Source organism: Tigriopus californicus, chromosome 9, assembly GCF_007210705.1.
Source record: "Tigriopus californicus strain San Diego chromosome 9, Tcal_SD_v2.1, whole genome shotgun sequence".
Taxonomy (NCBI): Eukaryota; Metazoa; Arthropoda; class Copepoda; order Harpacticoida; family Harpacticidae; genus Tigriopus; species Tigriopus californicus.
This window is the reverse complement of record NC_081448.1, coordinates 12,836,103-12,849,276: the sequence shown is the minus strand read 5'-3', so window position 1 is coordinate 12,849,276 and position 13,174 is coordinate 12,836,103. Positions and strand designations below refer to the sequence as shown.

At 43.2% G+C, this 13,174-nt stretch overlaps 1 protein-coding gene across 3 annotated transcripts in view; it reads left to right on the top strand.

Annotated features, from left to right (window-relative positions):
- LOC131886935 (glutamate-gated chloride channel-like) overlaps positions 1–13,174 on the top strand; it is a 36,645-nt gene that overhangs the window by 13,180 nt on the left and 10,291 nt on the right. For all 3 annotated transcript variants that reach the window (XM_059235400.1, XM_059235399.1, XM_059235398.1), the window contains exons 4-8: positions 1,071–1,138; positions 3,351–3,432; positions 6,299–6,535; positions 9,502–9,639; positions 11,034–11,164. In XM_059235400.1, coding sequence (XP_059091383.1) covers positions 1,071–1,138; positions 3,351–3,432; positions 6,299–6,535; positions 9,502–9,639; positions 11,034–11,164 — 656 coding nt within the window. The remainder of the gene's footprint in view (positions 1–1,070; positions 1,139–3,350; positions 3,433–6,298; positions 6,536–9,501; positions 9,640–11,033; positions 11,165–13,174) is intronic.

The window sequence follows — 13,174 nt, the reverse complement described above, 5'->3', positions numbered from 1 at the left end:
TAACACCCAAAATAACATCCCAAGCCCAATGAAGAGGGGCCCCTGTTAACCTAGAAAGAGTAGGCAAAAACCTGGGCTCATCAGGCTAACCAAAAACAAATAAATTCTGATTGAACCGACGGCTTTCAGAGCCTTCGGTCCGAGAAGCCTAGAACAAGGCGTGTCGAAGTTGGAGGAAAGAGGTGAAAGTTTCCGCCTAGAAGATGAGCCATCTGAAAATTAGGACCCGCCAACAGAGCTTACTAGGTGTTCGTTGGGTCTTAATATGGGATGGGGGAACAAATGGGCTCATTAAGAGAGGCCTTTTGTGCCTCGGTGCCTCCTTACCTAGCAGGTAGACAGTTGGGAGTGGACTCTAAAGGGAATTCCTGATGAGAGAGATTCTTCTATTTTTCCCCACCTTTAGGGCTACTGCCAAGAGGACTTTAAGCTACGCAAGTTGAAAGTCATCTTAGGAGAATTATTCAGTTTCCGTTTAATAATAGATAAGAAAATCCATTCACTTCAAGTATTGAGCAAGATTTTCTTGTCATCATGAGACTGGCATTGATGAATAATTTCGCATTCCCCCCCCACACCCCCACACACACACACTCCTTTCAAGGCGAATTTGGTGAATTTGGTGCCAAGAAGAAGACTTGAAAATGGCCATGGTGTAAGATGGGTGCATAACAGCTACACAAACTCTCCTCGTAACCAGGATCACTCGCGAGGGTCTTGGAACCACGTTGAAGAGATCCTTCCACACGGTCAGAGCGGAAACTTTGCGAACANACACACACACTCCTTTCAAGGCGAATTTGGTGAATTTGGTGCCAAGAAGAAGACTTGAAAATGGCCATGGTGTAAGATGGGTGCATAACAGCTAAGTTTCACTTGGCTGATCAAAGGCTCCTTTTTCTCTCTCGTTTTTCAAGGGTCTCATTTCCTTCGTCTTTCTGTCAAGAGCATGAGAGCAGCCCAATAGGAAAACCAAGTCCAACTGCTTTCTCCAATGGTCAATTATTGAAGGCATTTCGTGGAGTTTGGCACGGCTTTTTTTAACCGGTTTCTTCTTTTCTCTTTTACAGAATCCGCCACCCTGGTGGACGTCAATATTTTCATTCGAAGCTTCTCGAACATCGACGACGTCAAGATGGTGAGTGTAGAAGTTATGGATGATGATGACGATAATGACGAAATAGATATTCTACTACAAGCTCTTAGCGTTGCGTCCGTAAAGCTCAATGAGGATTATCCTAGGATCTCGGATTTGAGCCGATCGTATACCTTCATTAATGATTACGGGACCTGTAACTTTCCTCATAACATTGCCACAAACTCTCCTCGTAACCAGGATCACTCGCGAGGGTCTTGGAACCACGTTGAAGAGATCCTTCCACACGGTCAGAGCGGAAACTTTGCGAACACCACGCACGTATTCCTCGCAACTTCAGAGGCAAGAAGCTGACCAAAGGCTGCCAAAGTTTCTTCAATTTGGCTCTTAAAGCCAACTTCAGCAAAAAACTAACCCATTTAGATTGTCCACCCGCGAAGCTGTGGAAGTGACCCGTTCGTCAAATTTGGGACCAACCCACCCAATGCCCTGAGGGTTCCCGGACACATTTTCCGTCTTTGCGTTCCAGGAAACTATGACTAAAACCGCTTTTTTAAAAAATAATACTACTACTTCTTGATAATTGATTTAAATGCAATTCCGACAAATGTGCATCCGCCACACCAGTCACCCAAGCACAAGCACCATACCAATTGGTATAAAGTTGTGCTTCAACCTTTCTGGTCCAAATTCAAACTCACACTATATACGAGGTGCTTTCAAAATCGAGAGACATTCGCTTTAGTCATATTGACCATTGGTTGAGCAACTAGAGTTGGTAAAACAGAAATGTGTCAGTCTAGGTTTTGAGCAGGATTTGGTAAATTTATAGATCGATTACTCTATCGACCTTGCAAAGGCGGATTGAAATGAGATGAGAGACCTTCTAGACGATACCCATCCCCCCTATCAATTTGGCAAGTCTGTAAGTATTTTTGCAGTTTTCAACACAAGCGGGGTCTAGGAGCTTTTTGATCCCAATTTCTTTTATTGCTTAATCATCCTATTGAATTGAAAGGTGGCGTCAACATGTTAGGTCGAAATGAAAAGGGCTTAACCAATGTTATCCGCAACAGATATTGAATTTATCAACAGCAACTCAAAATAAGGCGCACAACATTTCTGATTCAGTAAAGTAAGCACTCAAACCAAAAATTAAAAAAAAAAATACAAAGCAAATGTATTTCGACTTTGGAAGCACCTCGTACCTCTATTGCAAATCGAAGGGTTTGGGATCCAAGGCTCCGAATTGTTGCTCAATTTGTGTCTGGTAACCTTGTCACGTGAAACAAACATGACCCGCACACGCACACTCACCCAGTGCCTCGTGTCAGAATTGGCTTTTCCACCCACTTGAGGGCAATAATGGCAACACCAAAGTGTTCTCCATTCCTCCACGTGGTCCAAAAAGAGAGAAGGAGAAAAGAGACCTGGATGGAAAGGAGCCGACCGATGTAACAGAACTTTCAACCTCAATGTGGTCATGAGGTCTCAAGAGGCTTATTAAGGTTCTGATTAAGATGAATTGGGGAAATCGAATTACCACGCGGCGTGCGGGAGAATGAACGCCCCAACATATTGCCTCGCAAACGGGAAAAGGAAAGGCAAAAGAGTTGCAACGATGAGATCCACTGCAGTACATTCTTGAAAAGAAACCCATGGGAACTTTGATCTGATCTTGGTTCCCTCGTTCGGTGTCCCAATGTACAGTACATGAATAGCGCGGAATGAAAACCTTGAATGTAACTCGAACCTGAGATATGCTTGTGTAAGCTAATCTTATTATCCCACAAGAATAGTATGGAAGATGGAAAAACAAGCCTCACCTTGGTTCCAAAAATCTATAATTACTTTAGGCTATCGGATATTTCTTTAGTTCTCAGAATCAGTCCAAAAACCAGGTTCTTAAGGTCTTAACGTTGGAAGGGTAGAGATCCCAATTGATGAGTGATCGAACAGAACCTCCAATGGAGGATTGGAGTCCTGGTTCTTTTTGACGTCTGCTTGTTGGATGACGACCTCACATGGTCGTAATTTTCCCCCCTTTCCTTCTTCTGCTCCTTTCCATATGAAGTGATGCAGAAATCTCAAAGGAAAGTTCCAATTTGATTTCTGTTCGTTCACTTGGGGAAAGTTTTTTCATCAGCATTCGGCTCTCCGACAGTTTGTGAACCTCTTCAGGGCGAATTTTCTTTGAAATTCATGCGAAGAAAAATCACCCATTTTAAGGTATTCTGTCTCCTTACTTTTCCAGGAATACAGCTTCCAAATCACACTCCGACAGCAATGGAACGATGGAAGACTCCAGTTCAAGAACCGGCTCCGGGGAATGGAAGGTAAGAGGACCTCAAAGTGTACTCTCGTTGACGATGCTTTTCCCCAATGGAGCTCCAATCATCATATGCGTGGGTTCAAATGAAATTTTGGATAGCCCTGGAAAGAGAGGCCTTTGTTCACGGGAAGACAGAGAGAAATCAGGGAAAGGACGAGCAATGCTGGTTTCAAACTAATGAGGTCTATTATGCCCTTCTTCATTCATCCTGATTTTCCTTGGAACCCTCGGGTGGCTTGGGATATTTAATTTTCTTTTAACGAGAGAGCACGATTCAGGCGTGGAAAAACAATTACTAAGTTGTAAGAAAAACACGTCTAAGCCGGGTGGATGTCGCTCAGTCACGATTTTATGTAAGGCTTTTCTTCCAGGATGAGCCAGGGATTGTTTTCCATTCATCCATTTTGGTTCACTATTGTAGGGTAGAGAGCCTTCTTCCTCTGGAGAATAAATAATATTACTGAAACCTTCAGGGATGCTGCCTCTCCGTTCTAGTTTTGGCGATGGAGGAAATAATTCAAGACCCTGGCCTCCCCTCCGAGAGCCTCACTTTGTTCCGGATGACGTTAATCCAATAACCATTTTTCATACATTTCCACGTTCCCAGCAACACCTCTCCGTACTTTTCTAACACGAAACGGGGGTGTGGGGGTGTCATGGTCTTTGGGTGGAAAGAACTCTGAACATCCAACAAACACTTTGTTCATGAGAGGAAAAAAACTTTCTGCTTCCTACTCTTAGAAGGGTTCGGTTAGGGTCTTGGTTCCAGATGGCACGAGACTGGAGCACATAAATTACCCACCTCGATTCCACTGGCCAAACTCCGTCCACAACAGGTTGGTTCCAACAAAAACTTTCAAGGTGCCTACTAATAGCCGTCATCAAAGTCTCCTTCATGTTCACGTGAGCTCCTTCGCCCTTTGGTTGGTAACCAAGGTTAGGAGGGATTCAAAGGCACAAATTACCGCAAACGCTTACTAGTGTACTGTTGTTGGTTGTACTTTGATATATTATCAATCACTTTTTCCATGCAAGCTGCATGAAAACGAGGAGCCAACAAGACTACGTGGAGGTTTCCTTGAGATAGTGAGACGATAGACTCTGTGATGTTGCAAATTTGGTCTCTATTCAGCTCATCTCCTATATTTTGGGGGCTGTTCGCAAAGATGTGAAGTGGAAAGCCGTGGTTGAAAATCTCAAGATCGTCCTAAAGCATCTGTTGCAAAAATGGGAGGCATTGAATTTGCATTTTTAGCCTTGTTCAAGCAGAAACCAAGTGGTCCGGAGACCATGGATGTGAATAAGTGTTCGATAACTTGAAGGACGTCCGTGAGACCAACGTTAAACGTGATATAAGAGCAAGTGGAAGTGAGACTTCCCGGACATGCCGCCAGATTTCGACCTTCTGGGTTGAAGATGCACAAAAGGACAACTGTGCTGGAAACTGTAAAATTGTTTCATCTTTGAAGCCCATGTCTATGGCTCTCGTATTGGTTCGTTCGACCCTCTTTGTGTGAGTAGGAAATCTAGGACCAACGCTGAAGGAGGCCATAAAATCTGCTTTTGAGGCTTCTCTTTAGGATCCCAATATCAAATTGTTCAACAATACTTCGTCTCATTGCTTGGTCTTGGTCTTAGTATTGGTTGGTAATTGGATGTGATGCACTTCTGGAGTGGCGAGGGTTTCTTGCTTGTGGCCCTTAAGGACTGAATATTGTATACAGATTGACAATGAGGCGGGTTGAAGGAGCTATTTTATGAGGTCGGGACTTGGGATCCCTTTTCCCTAGATTACTTGGAGCTTCTTTAAGAGCTTACCACGCCAGTTGTAGTCGGTGATCACCCTCATGCATACCAGAAAGGTATTAAGTGCACGAAAAAAAGGGTTCCTTGAGGGGATAGGAGAATAAAACGGGTCCCTGTTTCTAAGGCACTTTTCTTGAGCCTTTTCTGAGTAAGTGGATCTCGAGATCAAGATCCAATTTCCTCATGCATGTTCCAAGTCAATATCCCATTAAGTGAGAGAGTTCATCTTCCGTGGTCCAGTCGCCGAAAGTGGTTGGTCGGTTGCTTGGTTGGTTGGATGGATGGATGGATGGATGGACATATGGTCTCATTTGGGCGCCAAGAAGCTGGCTCGTTCTATCATGTGGGAACATCGGTCAAGCTGTCGGTCTCATCAATTCGATTACCATGCATTGGGGATTTGGGTGACCGACGACCTCGGGCGTGAGAATGCGGTTGCCAGTCATTCATTGCTGCTGTTGTGAACCAAAACGAGCGACAAAATATGAAGATAGATGGAATCGGACGCTTGACTGACATGCGTTAGACAATTACGTTCCAATTTGAACCAGATGATGATTCCTTGGGCAGCAGCCTTTTGGATGCGGAGCACTCATTAAATCCGCGTCTGGCCTTTGACACCCATCGTTTTAGGGAAACCAATTTCCAGTTCCGAAGTTTTTGTGTGGTCCGGATCCAATCACAATTTGAGGAGCTTCCGAGATTGAGTTGGGTCCCCTTAAGAGGTCGACGACGATTTTTTTGGCTCTCCGCTCCATCTCTGTCATGATTGGCCCCGCTCGTTCCATTCGTGTTTGGAACACATCAACGCTCATGTTCCGAGGCACTTACTCGTTAGGCTCTATCTCCGACCGAATATAATGTGCATGCAATGTAATGGCCAAGGAAGAAGGGGTAGGGGGCATGGCGTGTGTGTTAAAGGGTTTTCCAAGGCCAGCCCGTAAGTCTGGCCTTGGTCCATGTTGGCTCGTCCAGACAACTAGATTGTAATTGCCTCATGTGAGAACGTATGGAGAGCAACCAACGTCTCTGACCACGAATTCATACATCTCTTGTCATTGCAGATAAAATCCGCTACTTGACCATGACCGACGCCGCGAAGGTGTGGATGCCGGACACGTTCTTTCGGAACGAGAAAATCGGGCGCTTCCACAACATCCTCCAATCCAATTTATACGTGCGAGTGTTTCCCAATGGAGATGTGCTCTACTCGATCCGCGTCTCGCTGACTTGCGCCTGTTCCATGCACTTGGCACTCTTCCCTTTGGACAAGCAAACATGCAATTTGGATGTGGCAAGCTGTAAGTGGGACAGGATAAATGATTGGGTCCAAATTGGACCCTCACACATGCTTCGTTTCTTGGGGCTGATAGAGATGACATCCCATCATGGCCATACTACGACCACGGCCATTCGGGGGAGGGACCCAAGAAAAGGGTAGAGTGAGCAAAAATTGATATCCATTTCCCTCCACCTTCTTCGATAAAGTAAGGAACGGGACATGGAAAGTTTGGAGCGTCGTTTGAGATGTTGATGAAAATCAGGAACAAGGCTGCCGCGACAAGATAACATTCTTTCGACACTTGCTTGAAACCAGATATTCCAAGCACAGCATAGACATGAGAACTTGCCGCAACAGAGCCCGGATGTAGCATTAAAATCTCGAAAAGTTTTTCTTTGTTCCCCAGCGCTTCAGGTGAAACGAGAGACAGGGAGAGAATCTTTGGGTCCCGAGATAAAAAAAGCTTAGGACCCCGAGAAAAAAAAAACGAACCAGAGTTTTCTTTCTGTTTCTACTCGATCCAAGTTTTGCCAATCTAAAAAGGGAGCTCTTTTATGATAAGGCCATAAAGTTCAAACATTAACGTAAACATTGGGCTTTTGTAAAAAAAAAAAGCTGTTACAGGCTTGGTAGCTAGATGATAACCCTTACGAGGGAAAAAGATGTTTCAAGCTTCTGTGATGAATTTTCGGATATTTCGACCATTCATTCTTTGAGGGCCTTATCGGAAAAACCGGCACCGTAAATCCGTAATTTTTTTTTTTTTGTGAGATCCAAGAAGTAAGGTGATCTGACTACGAAAGCTCTTTAAAGTCCATGGTCTGAAACTCAAATAGACACACTTCAGGAACCTTTTACACATATTTCAATGGGATTTATTCCCACCAAAAAATGCCGATCTTTTCCGCTTCCTCAACTCTTTTGATCTGGGGAAAGCAGTCTAAAAATAACGAGTTTCGTGAACGTATGAGCTTTTTCTTATGTCAAAAACTGGTCTAGTTGGTTACCATCAATTAATGTGATACAAAAAATGGGGAAATGCAATGTTGTTTTCATAGTGGAAGAGTACCCAGGAGCACCGTAAGCATTTCATTTTGAGATATTCAAGGATCTCTCACTTGTCGTTATCAATTGAAACAATTCAGATTCCAACTAGGAACAAAGATAACCCGTCAAGCACGTTTTCCTTAAGTCGCAACTCACGCTGAATACGTACACGCTCCACTTTTAACATTAAAATGTCAGCCCACAAAAAGTTTCACTTCAGTCCCAAGTGTCTAAAAGTTATTTGAGCGTCAAACTTTCATTTCACCCTGACATTTTACCTCTCTCAAAAGGTTGTCTTACTGCCCCAAAATAGTGATCAAAAGTTGACTTAAAATAGAATACTGGAGCTCCTCGATGTTCCCCATTTACCGTGGACCTAGCGGGTATTCGGAAGTAAACAAAACTGGGCAATGTTCTACGGAAGGAATTGGAACAAATGGGACAAGCTCTCTGCAGCTCTGTAGGCTGTACGTAGACAGTCAAGTCGTCAGGGAGAGAGAAAGAAGCGGTCCGAAAGGGTCCATTTTCCTAAGGAGAAGAAAATCACTGTTCCATTCTTTTTGGAAGCATCGATTTGTTTATTCGTACGGGTTGACCCACTTCCCCCTGACTGCTCAAATTTGGTTTCTAGTGATTCCTGCAAACCATTTTCCTGATTTCCTGCCTGACCTAAAAAGAACCGATCCATGCATTACAAGGTCTTGTCGGTACATACTAAATTTGTTCGTGGAGCTGTCATGTCTTTGTCTAGCCAACTTCTATCAATTTTCTACTTGCAACTTTGGCTCTAATCTAGATTGTGGGTAAACAATATGAACATGAACATATTTACAACACACTTGTTTCACATCAGCTCATTTTTGAGCAAGCTTGCGGTGATTTTCTGATGGCCCGTCAAGAAATGCCACATTAAACGGTGAAAAAGGGTTAGGTTTAATCAAAGGTCGCGATCACTATGGCCAAGTCCATCAAACAGACTTTGATCGAACTTACCTTGGCTTAATAATTATGATAATAAGGGTTGAACTGTAATCTACCTATTGCTGTTTAGGCTCCCCTTTCATTACGATGAAAGGTTCTTACATTCAACCATCCTCTTTTTTTTCAGACACGTTAATGCTATACTTGTCTCAGAGTAAATGGAACTTATTGGAACAGCTTTGAAAGCATTCTGGACAAGACCATCTAGAGCTCGTTCTAAATGCGTTTCTTTCTTTGGTGCAATCCTTGACCAACCATGAACCATGTCTTTATGGGTCGTTCACAAACCCTGCACTCTGACCATTGCCAACCAAAAGTTTTTATTGCGGCCTTATTTAGATTTCAATTTCGAACAGATTCCTCCTTGCAGCCTTTTCGAGCTCGCGCTGTATGTATATGTACTATACATTAATGTGGGACCTTGGGCGAGGCCTGGTTCGGTTTCTGGAGGAGAAACATTGCGATCCGTTTTTCTCGGGACGATTCTCACAATAATTGGAAAGCTTTCGAAGCGTTCTGCCAGCTATTACTTACAAGTCATTGCCTCTGTTGGCAATTCAATTACTGGTGACTGGGCTCCTAAAACCAGAATGGCCGCTCGGTATTATTTGGTATACACAAAAAAAATTACGGCCAAATCATTTCTCTCTACGAAACAGCAGTCTGTATCAAATTGGCCTCTAAATTTGCCATTGTCGGATTTACTCCTCGTTTACGGTGAAATTGCTCTGTAAATAATCTGACATAAGCTGTTTGACATAAAGCAGAAAGCCAATCTCATTGGTTTTGCCTCCTCTTTCAGAATTAATGCAATGATTGTTATTGAATATTATTGTACTTTCTCTACCGATAGCGAAGTGGACTGATCGTACTCATAAATTGTTCATGAAGTCTAATGTGAAGTTCTAGCATAGGGAAAATTGAACTAAAGTTTGTCCCTTATGGTCGGTTTTGCAGATGGATGGACTATGAACGACTTGATCTACAGATGGAAAGAGACAAATCCCGTGCAAATGGTGGCCAATTTGTCTCTGCCTGGAGGATTCAAATTGGATGGCTTCGGGAACCAGAACTGTGATGTCAAAACAGCTACAGGTAAAAATAGCTCTCGTAAATTGGCTCCACGATCCTCCTTAATAATGGATTAAATTGGGCTCTTCAAGGCAATGGACACTTGAACGATGCACCAGAAAGAGTCTCTTCAAACTTTGAGGGACATACGTACGTACGTGCTCCTCGAACAGAAAACGAGGCCATTGTTCTCGGTTCGCTTTTTGTGCAGATTTCGCCCGAGTGGTTTCGTACAACTGTATTTTTCCAGTTCGCAAACTCGACGACAATTCGACCTGAATTTGCAGTTGGTCACTTTGGGGTGCAATCTGTGCCAGGCAGCCACCATGAAACGGAGCGAATAACTTTAGGCTTGATCCTTTTTTATTGTACCAGCTGCCTTTTGGCGCGGGCTCTAAAGGGACCTCCTTTCGTCCTAGCCCTACTTTTCGAGTTCTTTTTATTAATTCTCAGTGACGTAATTGAAATAATGAGCTTAGAAGTGCGGGAGGGAGAGATTTTAAGCCCCGTTATGGAAATGCAGTTTTAAGGGAGGGAGCTCATTGAAATGGTTTTGTTAAAAAAATCAGTTTTTAAATGAACCATCATCTAAGGCAGTCTGTTCCATTAGATGGTTTTGTGACCTAAAACTCAAGGCCAGCTCCAGCCATGGTGTGCACAATCAAGTGAAACTTTTCCACGCGTATTAACCAACCTGCGCATCCCAAATTCCCAGGGACTGGCAAACTTTTTAATGAAAATGTCCCTTGTCTCGTTTTTTTCTCCAGCAATTTTCTTTCCCTTCTTTTGAACGCACGTATTGCACGTGGTTCTACAGTAGTTTCGTATGTCCAAGTGTCTCGAGCAGAGAGCATACTAGAACGGCTCCGAATAATCAGTCCATTGTCAAGTCGAGTCTATTGAAATAGCGACCTGAACAACGGCTTTTTTTACAACTTCATAGCGCCTGCAACGTAATGTCTACGTACGTAGATAAAATGTGCCATCTTGGTTGAAGTCCCAACCCATTTCCTAGTTTTATTGCTCAACTGCAGTTCCATAGCCTGCTGCCTCTATCCTTAGGAGCTCTATGTTTCTCTCTGGAAAGGAGGCCGTTGTCCTTGTTTCCTTCTGTTCCTTGGGTCTCCTTTAAAAGGGAAAATGGGATTTGTGAGGAAAGGGAATGGGGAGAGCAAAGAGAGAGAAAGAGAGAGAGGGGAAAGAGAAGGCGCGAGTCATCTATGGGAATGAGTGACAGTTTTATTTGATGTGAGGCGATATGGTTGCTGCCTTGGAAGTCCTTTGAAAACTAGCGTCCAATTCCATCTGGTCTAAGCTACTGGGATCATTTTCCAGGAAGGAAGAAATGAACGAACTGGGCCATGATATCCGATAGCTGTACCATTTCCAAACAAACACAAAATTCAATTCCATTCCAGGTGCTTACAGCTGTCTTCGCGTGGAACTGACCTTCGCTCGTCAACTCTCGTTCTTCATCGTGACCATTTACGTTCCCTGTTTTATGATTGTGGTTGTCTCCTGGTTCTCGTTTTGGATCGATCACAAGGCGGTAAGAGGGGGCATAAATATTTTTCATCCTCTTTCATTTGGCCGGGGATAAAACCCCACTGTAACCCTGCATTTGATCGCAACCAACAACAAGATCACCAGCGAAGGGTATATAAATACCACATAATCTGGGACAAGAGAAGGGAAATACGGCCAAAAAACAGCACGGTAGATTACCCTCTTTGCAAGTGGTCTTTGAAAAGTACTTTGATCCAGGGATTCCTTTGGTATTGGTCTAGGGTTTTTTGGCGCAGTTTTAGAGCTGTACCGAACAATAGCTTGGCCCACCTTTTGAGGATAAGGACGATGAGGTTTTCTTTGATTGGCACCATAAGATATTTGTTCAGGATGAAGGCTTCTCGAAATCCCTTGGGTCAAGACAACATGACTTTGCAGAGTCTAGTAGAGACTTGTCCGGTCTGTCTTGTTAGTTCAAAGTTTTTGTTCACTGACCTTCACTGTCTAGGGGTGTAGTGTTTCTCGTTGTCGCCTGCCAAGTATTCAAGTTTTTGTCTGAGATGGTGTTGACAATTGTTTTGACACGATTCACAAGTTCTCCATTGTCTTATGGAAATGAAACACGTTCCTTGAATCTCGAGCTCATCTGGGATTCAACATGCAGGCAGTCAGTCTTGGCTGGAAACATGGATCTCTGATAAGGAGGCGTCGAGTGGTGACTTGTGAATGGCCCTTTTGTTTCCTTTCTTGTAGTGCATTGTTGTCTGCTTTTTAAATGAACGACTTTTATTGTAAGAACATTACCATTTTTAAATGATAAAGCAAACCCTTCCACAAGAGTTAGTTTTCTATTGCATTGTAAAAGACTCTGACAACAAGAGCCAAAGTGCGTCACTTTTGGCGATGCCAAATTCAAAGCTAGGATGTTTGGTCGGTTGAATATTGGTTATACAACCCCGTACACGGTGAGACAAGAGCCAAAAATATCTAGAAAACTAAGCCTTTCTGCAATATTCTGACATTATTTCTTGAAATTGTTTATCTGCAAAATAAAACGGTACTATTTCTGATTGAGTAAAAGCAGTCAGTTTACTCGCACAATATGTTCAATATTTGTTTTAAGTAAAGATTTGAAATCAGATATTTCTTTTTGTGATGATGGTCATAACAACACAACGAGCAGACTCGAAAAAGTTGCAGTTCTCCTTTGGATTCAAAGACCCGCTTTTTAAGAACTGTATTAGAACTGGGTCGTAACTTGGCAAACTGTGTCGAGTTAACGACATCTTGTGCGACGACTGTCTTAGTTGGCCTTCTCAAGCACCACGTGGGGCATTCTGTAGCGAGAGTTGAGCACTAGCTTTGTTGTTGTTTCATCCACAAAGTGCGGAAGAAGTACTTGGGCTGCATTTGTTCGACTACTTGGGATGCAATGCTTGTACGTACGTAGGAGTCCGTGATGCAAAACTTTTTTTTTTGCCGCGTTCTCCCAGAATTGGGAACAGTCTGCTCAAATTATTGTACCTGTCATCGCCTGAGCCCGAAAGTAGGGAGCGGGAAGTGGGGAGAAGAAGAGGGGAATTTAGGAAATTGTGGGCCTTGAGAATGATGGAACGCTTGGCACAAAAGGTCCTCGCTCGCACCGCGTTCACTTGAGAAATAGCCCTTCAATATGTGCAGTCACGCAGAAATTATGTAGCCCCTGAGAAATCCTGGAACATCCACTATTTCATAGGTGGAGGTTTAGACCTGGTTAACTTTACTACAAATACTGCAATATGCTCGAAGGACAAATCAAAAGGTTACATTTCCGCTTAGTGCGCTGCCATATTTCAGATGCTCAAATTGGATTACAACATGTTGCATGGATTGCTGCTCATTTTAAATTGTTGACCTTGTTCAAATTAATGTGTTAAAGTGGAGTTTACTTTTGGCCGAAAATCTACCTTTTAAAAGGAAAAGGCTGAAAGTGCTTTGGTGAAACCATAAATATAGTGCTGAGGACTTCATGTGCAATATCAAAATTAGTTAATAGGAAGGGATACAGACCTTA